Here is a 16,047-nt window from a genome sequence, read left to right as displayed (position 1 = left end):
TTACTAAACAAGGATCTATTTCAAACACCTTTGGGTATACACGTGGTAAACAAGTCATGTTACAAATAAGAATACAGTCATTAATACAATTTACCAAATTCATGCAACGAAATGAAAACACATTTTGACTACAGCGTAGCTTCAGTAAAAATCGAATCCGATAATGCGGGTCAAGGAAATTTTAGCGCTAATGTATTTTGTCCTTGGCGAATAACGAATTGTGTAACTAGCATAGCGAAGCCGTATTATTACAGATCATTGAAGTTTATATTATCGGCATATAAAACGGGTTACATACAATTTTTGTTTCGCATGATCATCTGTAGTTTGGAAGATAGGCAAACAACGGCTACATATTGATGGAAGTTTATTACATTATTTTTATGCTTTCCGGCCTTTAAAGCTTTAAACTTAGTATCACCAGTCAATATGAATGCAAAAATGTATAATTTAGAGAAGTATAAATTGAGTTTTGTTGTCTACCAATGTAGTGTAGGTACATACAGAATGGAACAAATTTTCATGGTATGGTATTTTTTATGCGACCTTTACGTTGATATTGGCAGATATGCCTAACAAAATTAAGGATTGCTTGAATTAAGACTAAGTGTAAACGGTAGGCTTTTTTTTCATATAACTGTCATGATTACGTGGGTATAATTTGTAAAATGAGTTTTAGGAAAATAGGTTATTTTCTAAGTCTGTTTCAATCAAAACACATGAAATATGTACAGTTGATAAGTATTTTAATAATGCGAAACAATATAAACAAACATTATTATAAACAAAATATTCAGGTATTTGTTCAAACGATATTGCGTATTGCGACATCATAGGAAGAGAATATCACAGTAAACATAATTTTATATATTTGATAGCCCTGTAGGTTTAAAAGTAAAGCCATTTAAGGCAACTTTGAACGGCTACGGTTAAAGTTTACATTTTAATTTAAATAAAACTTCAGTTAAGACCATTGAAAGTTACCTAAAGTGACAGTTTGAATTAACAACATTAAAACACGTTAAGTTAGTAGGTTAAACAAAGGGTCAAATTTATTTTGTCCATCTATACGACTAAGCGTAAGGTACATTTTTACTAATAACGATAACTCCAGAATATTTATTGTTATTATCAATTTCAGAAATGTAATAAATTGTTGCTTTAATTAACTTTGTTTAAATTTTCTTTTTCTTGCAGGTTCATTCATGAAATATTTTATTCATTGACTTTGGTTGCTGACTGTACCCACTAACAACAATATTGCAATTTTGACAGACGCAGTTCAATAATGGTAAAAGGGCTTTTATGAACCATACACCTCAATTTGCATTTTTCTTTCCAATCTTACGAAAATATTCTTTCTATAGGTACCCTTGAATTTTTGTAGTCATAAACTTTAAAATATAATAACATGCATTAAATGTCACGACCCACAGGATCAAAAGTATATTGCTTAGGTGTCAAGACGTTGCCTTGACACCTAAGCAATATACTTTTGATGCTTTTTTCTTCAATAAAGCTAGCACACGCGTGTCTTGTTTCCAAATACGTGTTTGGGTAACACGCAAGAACCCTAGATTATTCAGTCAATGAAATTTATATCTGGAATTGAATCGTGGGCGTCGAATAAGACATAATTGTAACCTTGGTAGTTAAAACAAACCGTGTCGCGGCAATAAATAACTAGGGGTGCGTGCGTGATCGCTCTCGGTGGGGTGTCACTACCATCACGCACCAACAATATATAACCTTTTTAGTGCACGGATGGCTGTTTATCACGAGAATGCTTTGTCAAATGTTTTACATACGTTGATATATCGCTTTTAAGAATACAGGCAGCTTTGTATACGACTTTTGCGTGTTGTTTATCGGTTCATTGAAATCTACATTTATTAGACACTTTTTAAACTTCGCTGCTGACTAAAATTGCGATATTTTTGTTGTTCATTTCGTTTAAATCTTCATGTTTATGTTATACCGTTCTAAGCAAAAATGTACCTTTGACGTAGTCGTATTATAAAACCAGTACAAGTAACTATTTAATAAGTATAAGGAACTATTTTATTTACACATCTGAACAACTGTAATGGAAAAATACACTACTATGTTATATCGGAACAACATGTAAAAATAATATTTGGAACATTATGTTCTTAATTTTATAAACTCCATATTATGATGTGATCCCAATAATAGTATTGCTACATTGTCATAAAGCACATTTCTATAAAAAAGTAAGTGATAGTAATCGAGACTAAACACAAAGAGTTGTGTTCTAAAAACATCAGTCTCTTTTTAAAGTCTGGCAAGACTTAAGACAGTCGCTCTCAGAACACTTATAGGTTTAGCAACACTGGCAACTTTTTGTTGCTCACTGATTGCTCGATTGATCTTTCAACACATAGCCAACTTCAGAATTCGATACCCCCTGTAGCACGAAGGTATTATTGAAATTCGGTGACTTTAATTCGCTAATTGGAAATTACAATAGCATAAAACTCTCTAATGGTTATCAGAACTAAATCTGCTAATGTGAAAAGATACAATCTTACAATCTCTGCAACTAAAAGCACAGTAGTAAGAAAACAATTGTGCATCAGTCAACTTTATTTCATCTTGAATCCGTCTGCATATCACATTGAGGTCTATTATCGAATGGCAATAAATATATAAAGCAGACGTTTTGTGTGGGATAAGAGGCACAAAGTGACTTTCTTACAACTGCTGTGTATTGAGCTTCACCTAACTGATAACATTTATAAGCGTGTTCTATAAGTTGGTATAAAATGGAACACATCTCTTTATGGAATATTTTTCTTAAATACTCTACGTAATTTGCTACTACACCATATCACATAAAACTACAAAAATGCATAGTTTTATGCAAATTTTTAAATATTCGAAATAACCACAAACGTATTTATATACCAATGTTTATATAATAATTTATGCGCAAGAATCTACGGCAAGTTTAAACTTGTATGATAAATCTTAATTTATATATTGTCAATAAGACAATTCGTCCATTTGCTTGTGCAAGGCAGACACAGTACAATTTTATTAATTTAAATTTTAAATAAGAAGTACAGTAAGCGGTCAGAACCATTTAAATTATTCAGGTTCTGGAAATTTAATATTTTTGTTTTGCACTATTCATTTCCTTAAAACCTGCCAAATTCGAGTCAAATAAAATAATTTAGAAATAACCAAACACAAGACCACACGAATATCGCTGACCATAAAGGTAGCTGCCAAGAATATGTATTACTAAAACATCTGGTTAAATTGGAAGCCGCAAATCTATGATAAAATTGTGACATACGCCTTTATACCCATCGCATATCGATACAATTTACTACTCCACAGAAAATAGCTAAACTTAGTTAGTTTTAGAAACTATGCAAGACATTTTTTTATTAAACGTAACGGCAAAATATGTGTAAAGATGTGACACAACAGTAACAATACTAACTCTACACAGCAAGATTGCTTAATTTGATATGATTAATGATTATCACCATTACCTGCCTGGTTAATACTAAGCCATTCCACTAAAATAAATGTATTATTCACTACAAAAATACTTTAAAATTTATCACTTTGCCATAAAAAATCAAATCAAATCCATCTCCATAACATAAGATTGCATTTCATGAAATTATAAATATAAAAAAGGAAGCAGAAAATTGCTTTGAAGGGGTGCAAATAATTAGTTAATGTTTACTTCAACGACAATACAAAACTTAATAAGGCCGGTTCTAACATCGCAACAAATAAACTGTACTAAACATTAATGAATTAGCCTACATAGAAATAACAATAAAAAATAATGTACACATTTTAATATCTCCACTAATTTTACCTAAACACGGAACGTGTAGCTTAGCCCTAATATCAAACTTAACAATCGTTTAATATTGCTTCATTATGTTTATTAGAAGCCTGATATTTACATAAGACAGATAACTACCGAGTGAACACACATTTCAGCACTTAAAAAGCTACTTAACACATCAATCTGGCATATCTATACTCGTAATAGGCACTACTGGCTTCATAGTTTCATTTTTCTTTTGATTTTTCTGTGATTTCTTGCTTTCTTTAACTTTTTTGTGTGTCTCTTCGTCTCTGTATGGTTCCTGGTTGACGGGCTGCTCGTTCGGTATCACATTTGAGCCTCTGTTTACATTGTTATTGTATGCGATGTTTGCATACTCTTGTAATAGCGGGAACACTGATAAAAGGAATTGGCAAAAATCTTTCCTTATACCAAACCACCCTGAAAATAAAAAAATATTTTTAATTCTTATCTTCAACTGTGTCAATATCTTATTTTGGTCGGAATTAAAAAAAAGTAATTATTTCTACTATGTACTGATACGGTTTTCATTAAGTCCTGCTTAATACTTGAAATTGATGTTGAACCGGTGAGTTTATTAACAACTAGAAGCCGTCCGCGACTTCGTCCGCGCGGAAACCCTTCCGTGTAAATCCCGATCACTCGGGAACTCTGGGATAAAAAGCCTAGCCTTTGTGTTATTCTGGGTCTTCAGCTACCTACATACCAAATTTCATCGTATTCGGTTCAGTAGTATTTGCGTGAAAGAGATACATCCATACTCACAAACTTTTACATTTATAATATTAGCAGGATACTAGGATGATCATGTAGTTGTAAGTATTAAGTACTTACACTTATTGCCACCTTTAGAACTGAACGACATGATGATGAGAGTCGCATAGCTGACGAACAACGGGCTCACGACCACTGTGTATGAGAGCGGCAGTCCATCATCTAATCTGTTTGTTAGTAGCACCTGGAGAAAAAAACAATATTGTAAAACAATTTATCGACTTGCTTTTTTAGGACTTTACCTTCCTGGAAACTTCGGGTCATACCCTGATGGTAAGGTATTGAATTGGAACCAAACATAATTTATAAACCCTGCTATTAATGATATAGATACGATGATAGTAATGTTTAACGGATTGAATATTTTTTTAAGTCTCATTCTCTAAATAAGTACGCTGAATTGCAGATATTAATCTATGTCGCTGTTTAATGATACTCAAGTAATCGTTGTAAATGAATTGAATAGTTGTTTGCTATCGATTAATTAAATACATTATGTACATAAATCGGCATATAGTTAAATCCAATCTGCATCGTCTGTGCTATGACTACTACACCAAAAGGTAATTTAAATTATATCCGCATGTTTTTACATGCCTCACTTAAAGGTCTGCTTATGCATAATACATAAGCCAGTTTGTTATCAAATAATATTGTATTACAAAGTTTATGTTTATTATTGTATGAATAATAAGTATAGTTATCGCGAGACTAATTCAGATAAACCTTTTTAAAATACATTCTTTACTTTACTGTTTTTAAAAACAAAGTCACGGCGAGCTATAGGATGATAGGATATATAGTCGTCATATAGCATTGTACAAAGTGAACATATACTTATAGCGATATTATTCAATTCGTCACATTGAATACGATAAAGTAACAAGCGAGAATATTACGCAGTCAAATTAGAATGGTGAAGGAAAACGCATGCACATTGATTGCTATAAATAAATGTGACGTAAACATATAATGCTCGACACACGTGAGATCTTGCAGCAATTTCAATGATCGATCAATTTAGATAAATTTCTGTATTTAGTTCTTTAATGGTCGCTAATTGACGATAAGAGACCTTTAAGGCTTTGATAGTTAGTTAAAAAAAGTAAAGCCAAAGATGGGTTACCAAATTGTTGATATTAATTAATTCAGGGCCTTATCTTCAGAATCAATTGGGCAACAATATCATGGATATTGAAACACAAATATTGTTTCATAGTAAGTGGTAGTAAGGTATTCTAATATCTCAGAATAATATTGAAAAATACAAGTATAATTAATAAATATAATAAAAAAATTTGTGTATAGTACCTGAAACACCAATATAGGTATAACTGTGAAGGTGTAAGCTAATGCTGAGTTGAAACTAGTTCGGCGCTGTTGTACGTTGACCTCGGGCGTTCGTAGCAGGATCCCCGCAAATATTATACTGTATAGGACCCCTGGGAAATACAACGTAATGGTTAAGTAATAACTAACATACAAATCGCTATTATGGGGTTCAATTACATTATGGAGGCTTATACAGCTATAAATAGTGGTATTGACTGGCTCTGTACAAAATATGTATGTAGGTATATTGCTTATAGAAGATCCATATTATATGGCTGAAATACAGAATAATTTTGTAATTTCCGATCTGTATATTTATATACAGAGCCGAAATTATTTGTTTATGACCAATAAATAGCAAAAAATACCTGCATAATGTTAGTTTTTTTTTATTATTTATGAAACATCTTTTTCGACAATATTTTAAGTTTTGCCTTGAACATTTGGATCTGCTCTAGTGACCCTACTAAGTGATATCAGATAAGCATGATACCTATTGCAAAATATCTACTATTATATGTCCGTATTTATGCAAAATGGAACCACACGACAATTTTTCAATTTTTATTTTTTAGCGGAATACTAATATAGAAATGGTCTAAAACCTTATACAAAAAAGAACGACGTAATTTTCGCCTCAGAAATAGGGTTTATTAAAAGCAGAACAGAACCAACTACAACTGATAGACCTGCACATGTTTTTGTAAAACCTTTGATATCTCAAAAGTACGTATTTGCTGTGTGGTTCCTTTTTGCATAAATATGGACATATCTAGGTTATTATGTCAATTCTTAAAACTGTTGAACAAAGGCAATTTAAGTTACTTTTATTTCTATTTTACAAATATAAATAGCTTTAATTTAAATAAATACTCAATAATTTTTCTACATAATAATTAGGCAATAAAGTATTTAACCCTGGTTTACTTTTTTATTAATGAATTATATTATATGCATAGAAAAGCCAGATAGGTACATAATTATAGAACAAAAGAAGTATGAGTATATATAATTATGTAATCAGATACAAGGACAATCTATAGTCTGTCCCTACCCATGGGACCATTCAAGACAAATGACAATGTTTATAGTCTCTACTTCCCTCACCCCCAGTTTCTGAGGTACATTTAGCTGTAGTTTATCTATTCAATAGTGTTGAAACTCATACAAAAAAACGCTTTAGAAACCGGGTTAAGGGAGCTAATTGACATATAAAGTTAATAATGTAAAGAAATACATACACTCACCTACTAAACTGAGGCACATCAATATCCAAAGAGGAACAAACACAACCTCCCAGCTCCAACTAATAAAACCATCCAGTTTCAATGCCAGGAATATGAACTGGAGTATATTTACAGCACAAAATAATTCCAACTGAAATTAAAGAAAATTCAATATTAATTTAAATGCCATTGAATACTTTATTTGTTGTTAAAGAACTTATGAATCTGTTTATTTGAAAATCTATAATATAATTATTTGAAAGATTTTGCATTGTTGCATAATTACAATTTTACCTTTTCAACTCAAACTGGTTGTATTAATTTCACTCTTTTAGGAGCAAACTCTGCCAGAAATGATTATTAATTTTCACATTTCACTATTATCTTCATGAGCCAGTAATCACTGTGCAAATGATGCTACTATGAGATTCTAGTAAATGTGTTGGCATGACAACCAGACTAATGATCTAACAACCTATGAGCCAGGGTGGGGTTTAATATACCATAAACTTATTTTATGGCTTTATTTGTTAGGTAAAATTTAGACAGAGGCTACATCATTTTTTGGTCCTAAGTATGAAAAGTAAAAAATAGGATTTAATTAGTACTTGCAGTACCTATTTAATATATTTATGAGATAAAGTTACATTAATTGTCAACTCAGAAAAAAAATACTACATAGACTTAGCATTTTTAGGAATTAAATAAGGTTTTATTCTACTTTTAAGGCTTTCAATTAAAATAATAATCTCTATAAAAGGAATACATACCTCATAGCTGCGATCATGTTTCACCGACCATATACAGATGGCAATAGAAACTATGCTTATAAAAATAAGTGGTATAAACACCAGTATCCATACATGGCGCCGTGTTGTGAGCTGGTCACACACCAACAACTCAAACATGAGAAGAATAAGATGTATGGCAAGACTTATCAACATAGCTTTGTAATGGATGTATGCTTCACCCTCCAACCTGCAATGAATAAAAAAACATACATAGATACCTTCATACTTAAAATCATGCCTGATCCCATAGAGGTAGGCGGAGACCAGAGAACAGTAATAAATAAAAAAAAAACATTAAAAACTTCAATTAAAATCTAAAAATATAAAGTATTAATTAGTATGTATTGTTAGTAAGTCAAGGTAAAATAAATATTAAATTTAAGGAGTAGGCATTCAAAACGTTTGAATAGAGAAACTAGTAGAAGGTGACTTCCAAGTTCCAAATGCTTTTTTTACAAACTTTCATATATGGTTTACAGGTTGTTGTCATTTTCATTGCAATTCAAGGGGTTGACAGACTGAAGGTCAGTGAAATTCTTTAAAATATACATGTGAAAAGGTAAGAGAGGTAAGATAGAGATAGCAATGGAAAGTTGAGTTCAAAGGAAAGTTAATGCACTTACCTGAAGTGAGGGTACTGCCACCAAACATATGTGCCAACTGTGGCACCAATAACTACAAGGAACTTCCACACCCATATTGGTGTAAAAACTGCCCAGTACGACCATGTTATGGAGTTATCTAACTTTAAAGCTAATAATGCCGTAAAAATTAGCAAACAACTGTGCACGACAAATTTGCTGTAAATAACAAAAACAATATATCAATCATCATCACCTACGAAGTAGCTCAAAACATTTACCGAAATAATTACCTAGGATTAAAATCCTGAAATAAAGTTTGTAAATTCATTTCCATACACATTCGTCTGGTAATATGGTCTTAACATTTCACTTTAAAATCTAGTCTTGAAGACTTTTCTTATCTAAATTTATAGATAATCTCACAAATCACAACACAAGATCCATTCCATAACAGCTGCAAAGCTACAGATAAATATTTTATTTTTTATGTCAAACTCAAAACTATGCCCTGCTTTATGGATTTGGAGTGATCTTGTGCTTGGGCAACTTTATTCTGGAACATGCCTGGTTATTTTTTGGATTCCAGCATATTAATTATGGGATTTATTTTCTAGATAAATAAGTTTGAATGTAGTTTTTAACGATAAAATACTATACGGGGTCAAAGTAAATTTAAAGATATAGTTTATTTTGTGTCGGACAAACTTAGTGTGTTAGCTAGCCTTCAGTCAGTGAAAAATCGTGAGTGTATTATAATTAGGGCATTTATTTCAAAAAAATATTGGTTTTATTACACATTATTTTTTTTCAACCTGATCAAGGACTAAGCATGAAACGGAATATTCTCATTGATCAATGTCAGTTACCTACTTTACTGGTTGTCATTTTTGTCGCTCTTGTCAAATGTCAGCTTGATAAATGTCAATGCGATGAAAACGGTCTATTTAGGTTTTCATACTTTAATTGAAAATATTGATCGTATACAATACGATTCTTCGTGAATAAGTGGCGTGTTTAATAAGATAATAAAAATACTTCAATAAACTCTCTATTATGGCATCACCCTCACCAAAATCTCCAGAACAAAGCGAAAAGACAAAGCAGTATGACCGGCAACTTCGTCTGTGGGGAGATCATGGTCAATCGGCTTTGGAACATGGACATATATGTCTTATTAACGCTACTGCTTTAGGCACTGAAGTCCTCAAGTCTATAGTACTTCCTGGAGTTGGGACTATTACCATCGTCGATGATAAAATTGTAAGTGATGAAGATATTGGTAGCAACTTTTTCTTGGAGTGTTCAAGCAAAGGATTGAATAGAGGATCTGAAGCTTTGAGATTATTATTAGAGTTGAATCCAGCTGTGCAAGGACATTCAGTTCAAGAACCTCCAGATCAAATTCTTAAGGAAAATCCTGATTTTTTCAAATCTTTCAGTGTTGTTATAGCTACTAGTCTTGGTGAAAAAACGATTCAAGATTTGGCTCAGCACTTGTGGGATGTAAATGTTCCATTAATTTTATGCCGTTCAGTTGGATTTTTAGGATCATTCAGAATTCAAATGAAGGAACATGCTGTAATTGAAACTCATCCTGATAATGAACAAACTGATTTACGCTTGGATGTTCCATTTCAAGCTTTGTCTGACTACTTAGATAGTTTTAACATTGATGCAATTGATTTGAAAGATCATGGTCACATTCCATGGATTGTTATTATTTACAAAGCTGTACAAAAGTGGCAAACTAACAATGGTAGTAGCTGGCCTATGAGCAGGAAGGAGAAAAATGAGATCAAAAGTATTATCCAAGAATTTATCAGAAAGGATGAGAATGATATTCCTATTAATGAGGAAAACTTTGAGGAAGCTATTAGAGCAGTGAATACTGCCTTGGTTCCAACTTACTTACCTGTTAAAATAGAGGAACTTTTATATTGTTCTGCTGCAACTAATTTGACAAAAGACAGTGCTCTATTTTGGATTATGTGTGCTGCACTTAGAGGATTTGTTGAAGGCGAAGGCAAAGGGAAGCTGCCTGTTAAAGGTGTGCTGCCAGATATGACTGCCTCAACAGACCATTACATCAAATTGCAAAATTTGTACAGAACTCAAGCTGCTATGGATGCAGAAATAGTATACAGAAAAGTGCAACAGATTGTTGCACAGTTGCACTGTGATAGTATTAGTGAATCTGATGTTAAACTGTTTTGTAGACATGCTCATGATTTGCATTTGATTAGTGGATCGAGTATAGTTAATGAATACCAACTTAGTAGTTCTGTGGCTTCCTACATAGCTAGACATTTAGAAGAGCCAGATGTAATGATGGTACATTATGTTCTGTTAAGAGCTGCAGAGATGTTCCAATCAGAACACTGCAGGGCCCCAGGTGATTGGGAACCTGAAGGCGATATAAGTAAGTTGAAAGTATGTGTTACCAAGCTTCTTAGTGATGTGTCATGTTCACCATTTCCTAAAGATGATCATATCCATGAAATGTGTCGTTATGGAGGTGCCGAAATTCATAGTGTTTCAGCTTTTCTTGGTGGTTGTGTGGCACATGAAGCAATCAAAATTGTCACCAAGCAATACAAACCAGTGAACAACACATTCATATATGATGCTGCCTCAACCAACACTGCTACTTTCACATTTTGAGTATGCTTGATTGATACTTTAATAAATTATTAGAAAACAATGTTGATTTTCTTTGGTTTCCTAAGATTCCTAAATATAAATTTTAACATTGGATTCAATATTCCTCCTTAATCAAAACTTTTCATTTACAAAAGCCAGCAGTTTATTGCAATACATATTGTTATAGATGAGATAATATATAATATCTATAAATATAATAAATAAATAATAAGACAGGGATATAAAAAAATAAAATCTAAGTATTTCTATTAAATACTTTACTATGAATTCAAGGATTTCATAAAGTTGTTTATTTTAACAGTACATAAAAATCAAGTAGATACAAATGTCTACTTTGTCAAGTTAGTAAGAAAAAGGTATAATGAGGTTTATTTAATGTGATAATAATCAACATTTCATCAGGGTGACAATTATAAATAAATAAACAGTGACTACAGTATAATTCTTCAAAGTTGTGTATTTAGTTTGGATATTTAACCACTTAAAATCTTACAGTCAAAATATAAAAGAATTGGCGAAAATATTTTCATTAACAATTTTTAACACATAAATTAGATAAACATATTATCACATGACTAAAAATAATTGAAACAAACTATACATTTGGCTAAATCCTCATGGATGGCAATAGAAGGTTACACCATATTAACAACAGTTATCCACTTGTAAATACACTTGAGACAGCATAGCCTCCAGAAGTATGAAACACAACGTTGAGAATTTCTCTTTAGATACCTACATATTTCACCTAAGCCATAACTTCAATCGCAATGCATCTACACCATTAAGGTAATATCGAAATAAGCGTTTATCCCGCACAAAGCCCAGGTTTTCATATAGCTTCAGTGCTGGTTTATTTGTGATTTCAGTTTCTAACACTACTTCATCAGCATTATCATTAATCATTGCCTGAAACAGAGATACATTTATGTTAGAATATAAAAGGAACTAGTTAGAATCAAATATGGAAATACAAGTTAGTTACACTATCATTGCAAACATGCTATAGCTAACTGGGTCAAATCCATGTATGTAGTGAAATTATCTATTTACGACTTTGGGATGGAATTATTTTATATTCTATCATAAGATTTAAAACATTTTAAAGATAAACAGTATATCCTAATCACCCTGAACACCCTCCGCTACACTCCAACCTAGCTGGTTAATATACTATACTATTTGATTCTGATAAGTAGTATGAAGTACTAAATTAATTAATAAAAAGTACCTGTATTGCTTTCCGAACCAGCCTAGAACCAATCCCTTTCTTCCTATATTTCTCATCAACAGCTAACATAGCAATGTAGCCACGTTTCACCACATTCCGATGCATATCTAACTTACAAACGATGGCACCAATGTACTTCCCTTCATAGGTTGCCAAGAAGCAAAGCTTAGGCCAGTTGTGTATAAAATATCTATAAGTATAGATGGAGTAGGGTTCAGACAAATCTTTTTGAATAAGTCTCATGATCTCTGGCATCTGAAGCTCAGATTCGTACGAAATAATTTCTGCATCTTGAGGTTCTTGCTCCTCGTTGCTTTTAGTAATCTCGAGGTTTTGTAAAGCATCGTCTAAGATACACCGGTCAGTATGCTGGTCAGACTTCTCTTTACATTCTCGTTTACTTGTTGCATCACTACACTGTACACTATTTACATCTTTCGCGACCTCGCTCGGAGTGTCATCTTGTGCTCCCGATTTATCCTTCAAACCTTCGAGACTCCCGTTTGAATGATCGCTAGTCCCATTCGTTAAATTGCTATTGATGTTATTTATATGAAGAGTATTAGCTAACGTCTCGCTTAAATTCTCCTGATTAGATATACTTATTTCATCCGGATTTTCAGAGGAATCTTTGGCCTTTTTACTTTTGTTTCTTACATTCGTGCTTATCGGACTGCACTTGATATTCTGAACATTGTCGTCCGATAGTTGATTCATTTTGACGATATTCTAGCTATAATTATTTACACATTCAAACGATTATAAGCTCATATAAATTCCACATAAGCTTTTATGACGATACATACATCTTTTTCTTGTCAAAATTGTAGAAGAGTATCACCGACATCTTGGTAAGTATAAAAAGCAACAGTTTCCAAAAAAATCTTGACCTGACAGTATCGTGTGCGTTCTTTGATTATATTAGATATATATTATTAAAATAATGAGATAGTAAATAAGAATTCTGAAAATACTTCTTCAAATTGATGGAAATTTGTAATATAAGTCCAATGCCTTCCTCAATCACATTGCAAAAAAAAATATTTGTGGCGTTGCAGCACCTCACTTTGGTAAAAGGTTATAAAGATGTCGTTTGACTAATCTTATCAGAAAACTATAGGAAAAAACAAAGACAGAGCTAACGTTATGCTAAAAATGTCTAAAATTTTTTCTGAACTTTGAACAATGTTACCATCGCGAACGAGGATTGAAATTTAATGTTGTCATCTACAAAATAGCACAAAACAACGTTTCATTATACATAATGTGTGCTTTCAATATTATTGAAAAAAGCCAGAAGAGTGAGTTATTATTGTAAGATAAATTCTTTAATTTATTTCCCAGAAAAGGGGCTATTTTGGAAACAAGAATAAAGATTCTAGCTACATTTCAAATTTTATGTCGCTTCCGCGCAGTACAGCCGTGGGTTTTATGTGCAATAATAATATGTTTGATATACCAAATCAATCGCTAATATGAGTTATGAGTAAATAGTATCAAATTTGTAGGAGGTATTGAGCACCGGTTAAAGAATACATATAAATTAAATACCGAGCTCTGCGGTACACAATACACATCGGACAGTTTACGCACCTACATTTAATAAAAACCTTCTGCTTGTAACGTTTAGCCTTAATCCCAGGAAACAGCATTACAGTTTAGTTGCACTATGATTATTTATTTATTTTGTTATTTGAATACGATGTTATACACTTCCAGGCGTAGACCGCTCTCATTTTATTCTATTTGATTGTACTCTTGTCGAAGAATATGTCTAGGTATTCTATATTTTTTTAATTTCCTAAATATATGAGCCTCTATACCTACGAAGTCAATACTCGTAGGTACTTCTCTGAAGGAACTGAAGTCTGTTGTCGATGTATTTGGATAAAACAGGATCGTCATTTTAATAATTATGTGTACCTACACTTCTGTCGTATTACGTTATACATAAAAAATACATATGCGTGAAGTCTGTACTTATATTATGTAGTGGGATTTAGCAGCGAGCGCCTTGTTGACGTCATGAAGAGAATCAACATGGCTGGCAGGCAGGCGACTGAAAGCGCGCGCGTGTACCGCCGCGGTAGGTGGTGTGCTTCGTTCTACGAGTACTCGACTCGATCGACTCGAGTTCAGTACCCGGTTGACAGCCGGTGAGGCGGCGGCGTGACGTGGTGCTCCGAGCGTACAATACGCGCACGCCGCCTCTGCGCGATTTTCTAACGTTGTAAATAAATTTTATACACAAAATATCTAACGTGCTAATTAGGAACCTGAACTAATATAGTGTGTGCTTGAGCTGTTTTTAAAACAATCTGAAATGTTAACGATTGTGTTGTTTATTTATACGGAACACGTAATATAGGTAGTGTCTTTATACGTTACACTAAACGAGGGAGTAACAAATCGCGTACTATTCGCAATCAAAACATAATACAATAATTATTGAATGACGTATATAAAGGATTTTACATGCGTTAATGTTGTGTGCTTGTTAACTTGCTCTAATTAAATGTGCGTTAATGACTGTCTCCGATGGATATAAACAAAAGAGTGTTACGGATGATTATGTATAAATCCTCGAGTTACATAGTGTTTGAAAGTCCAATTGGAATTTAATATAATCAACAATGGCGGACCGTGAACGTCCTGCGAAAACCCCCATTAGGGTGGGATTTTATGACATCGAGAGGACCATTGGCAAGGGAAATTTTGCCGTCGTTAAGTTAGCACGACATCGAATAACGAAGACTGAGGTAAGGGATAACGCAATCAATAATATGAATATTATAAACTAAGCATTTCAGGATGGTCTCTCCTTTTAAGTATTTGATAGGAAGAAACACTTTGAATCTTCATTACACTGAGAACTTACCTACTACCTACTACTAGCTATCATAATTTCTTCGGGGTAACCCTGATAATTCAACAAGCATCATTAATGAATGAGCAATAAGTACAATCGCGTACACTGATACTGGTAATTAAGTAGTAATATAGGTCAATTAATAAATTGTTATTTTTATGTGGTCAGTGGTAGGTCGTTACAGCCGTTCAAAGGTTTATCGGACTTAAGAATGTTTCATAATGGATGTATGATCGAGATTGATAGTATTTATAACTGAGCGTAGTATACGTGCAATACCAACGATCCTTGTCTCTAACTATAGTCACTAGTACTTATATGAAAAATCCTTCTGCAAATCCGTCATTTTGTATTAATTAAACAAATGCTCACTATTGACACAGGGCAACTTAATAACAAACCGCATTTATATATATTTCTAACATAACATTATGTTACACAAAACGATTACACATTAATCATAAAGTACGAGAATTGTATACTTTGTAATTATCCTGTATGCAATAGTTGGCTGGTTAGTTTCGTTGCAATTAACTTTTTAGTACGTGATTATCATGCGTAACTGGCGAAAGGAGAAATTACACTACCTACACCTAATCGTATGCACTAGTAATACAGCTTATCACATGACCAAAATTATCATAATTACAGGCAGTGATGTCTTAAGTCGAAAAACATTAATTGCTGATTAAACTACGAATTTTTATGTAGGAAAAGTAG

The 16,047-nt window shown here is 32.7% G+C and overlaps 4 protein-coding genes across 5 annotated transcripts in view; 2 read left to right on the top strand and 2 right to left on the bottom strand.

Moving 5' to 3' along the window:
• Positions 1-725: 725 nt before the first annotated feature.
• Positions 726-9,033, bottom strand: LOC142977065 (transmembrane protein 185B). 2 transcript variants are annotated; one of them, XM_076120753.1, is made up of 7 exons: positions 8,857-9,033; positions 8,606-8,782; positions 7,962-8,169; positions 7,207-7,342; positions 5,945-6,075; positions 4,694-4,817; positions 726-4,279 (listed from the first exon to the last, which is right to left on the bottom strand). In XM_076120753.1, exons 1-7 carry the CDS (start codon positions 8,904-8,906, stop codon positions 4,014-4,016), a joined length of 1,092 nt encoding a protein of 363 aa, XP_075976868.1. In that variant the 5' UTR covers positions 8,907-9,033; the 3' UTR covers positions 726-4,013. The 2 variants fall into 2 exon arrangements, with proteins under 2 accessions (XP_075976868.1, XP_075976869.1); XM_076120754.1 differs by having other exon boundaries at positions 7,213-7,342.
• A 430-nt stretch (positions 9,034-9,463) lies between these two features.
• APP-BP1 (Nedd8-activating enzyme E1 regulatory subunit APP-BP1) lies at positions 9,464-11,261 on the top strand. The gene has a single exon (XM_076120968.1). It carries the CDS (start codon positions 9,620-9,622, stop codon positions 11,225-11,227), a length of 1,608 nt encoding a protein of 535 aa, XP_075977083.1. The 5' UTR covers positions 9,464-9,619; the 3' UTR covers positions 11,228-11,261.
• Positions 11,262-11,469: 208 nt separating this feature from the next.
• Positions 11,470-13,546, bottom strand: LOC142977333 (uncharacterized). Its single transcript, XM_076121185.1, has 2 exons — positions 12,459-13,546; positions 11,470-12,136 (listed from the first exon to the last, which is right to left on the bottom strand). Exons 1-2 carry the CDS (start codon positions 13,173-13,175, stop codon positions 11,972-11,974), a joined length of 882 nt encoding a protein of 293 aa, XP_075977300.1. The 5' UTR covers positions 13,176-13,546; the 3' UTR covers positions 11,470-11,971.
• A 970-nt stretch (positions 13,547-14,516) lies between these two features.
• The window catches only part of Sik2 (Salt-inducible kinase 2), a 36,357-nt gene continuing 34,826 nt past the window's right edge, over positions 14,517-16,047 (top strand). The window contains exon 1 of the mRNA XM_076121184.1: positions 14,517-15,217. Within this exon, the coding sequence (XP_075977299.1) occupies positions 15,092-15,217 (126 nt within the window). The 5' untranslated portion in view covers positions 14,517-15,091. The remainder of the gene's footprint in view (positions 15,218-16,047) is intronic.

This window comes from Anticarsia gemmatalis, chromosome 12 (genome assembly GCF_050436995.1).
Source record: "Anticarsia gemmatalis isolate Benzon Research Colony breed Stoneville strain chromosome 12, ilAntGemm2 primary, whole genome shotgun sequence".
Lineage (NCBI taxonomy): Eukaryota > Metazoa > Arthropoda > Insecta > Lepidoptera > Erebidae > Anticarsia > Anticarsia gemmatalis.
Note: the sequence above shows the minus strand (reverse complement) of the source record. Positions and strands in the feature narration are given on the sequence as shown.

Bases quoted from the DNA above. Each gene is read 5' to 3' on its own strand.
- LOC142977065 (XM_076120753.1), bottom strand. From the start codon at position 8,906: ATGTGTATGGAAATGAATTTACAAACTTTATTTCAGGATTTTAATCCT. The intron at 8,783-8,856 runs GTAATTATTTCG...TGTTATTTACAG, and splicing joins TTTCAGGATTTTAATCCTAG to CAAATTTGTCGTGCACAGTT. The intron at 7,343-7,961 runs GTATGTATTCCT...CTTTAATTTCAG, and splicing joins AACATGATCGCAGCTATGAG to TTGGAATTATTTTGTGCTGT.
- APP-BP1 (XM_076120968.1), top strand. From the start codon at position 9,620: ATGGCATCACCCTCACCAAAATCTCCAGAACAAAGCGAAAAGACAAAG.
- LOC142977333 (XM_076121185.1), bottom strand. From the start codon at position 13,175: ATGAATCAACTATCGGACGACAATGTTCAGAATATCAAGTGCAGTCCG. The intron at 12,137-12,458 runs GTACTTTTTATT...TCTCTGTTTCAG, and splicing joins TGGTTCGGAAAGCAATACAG to GCAATGATTAATGATAATGC.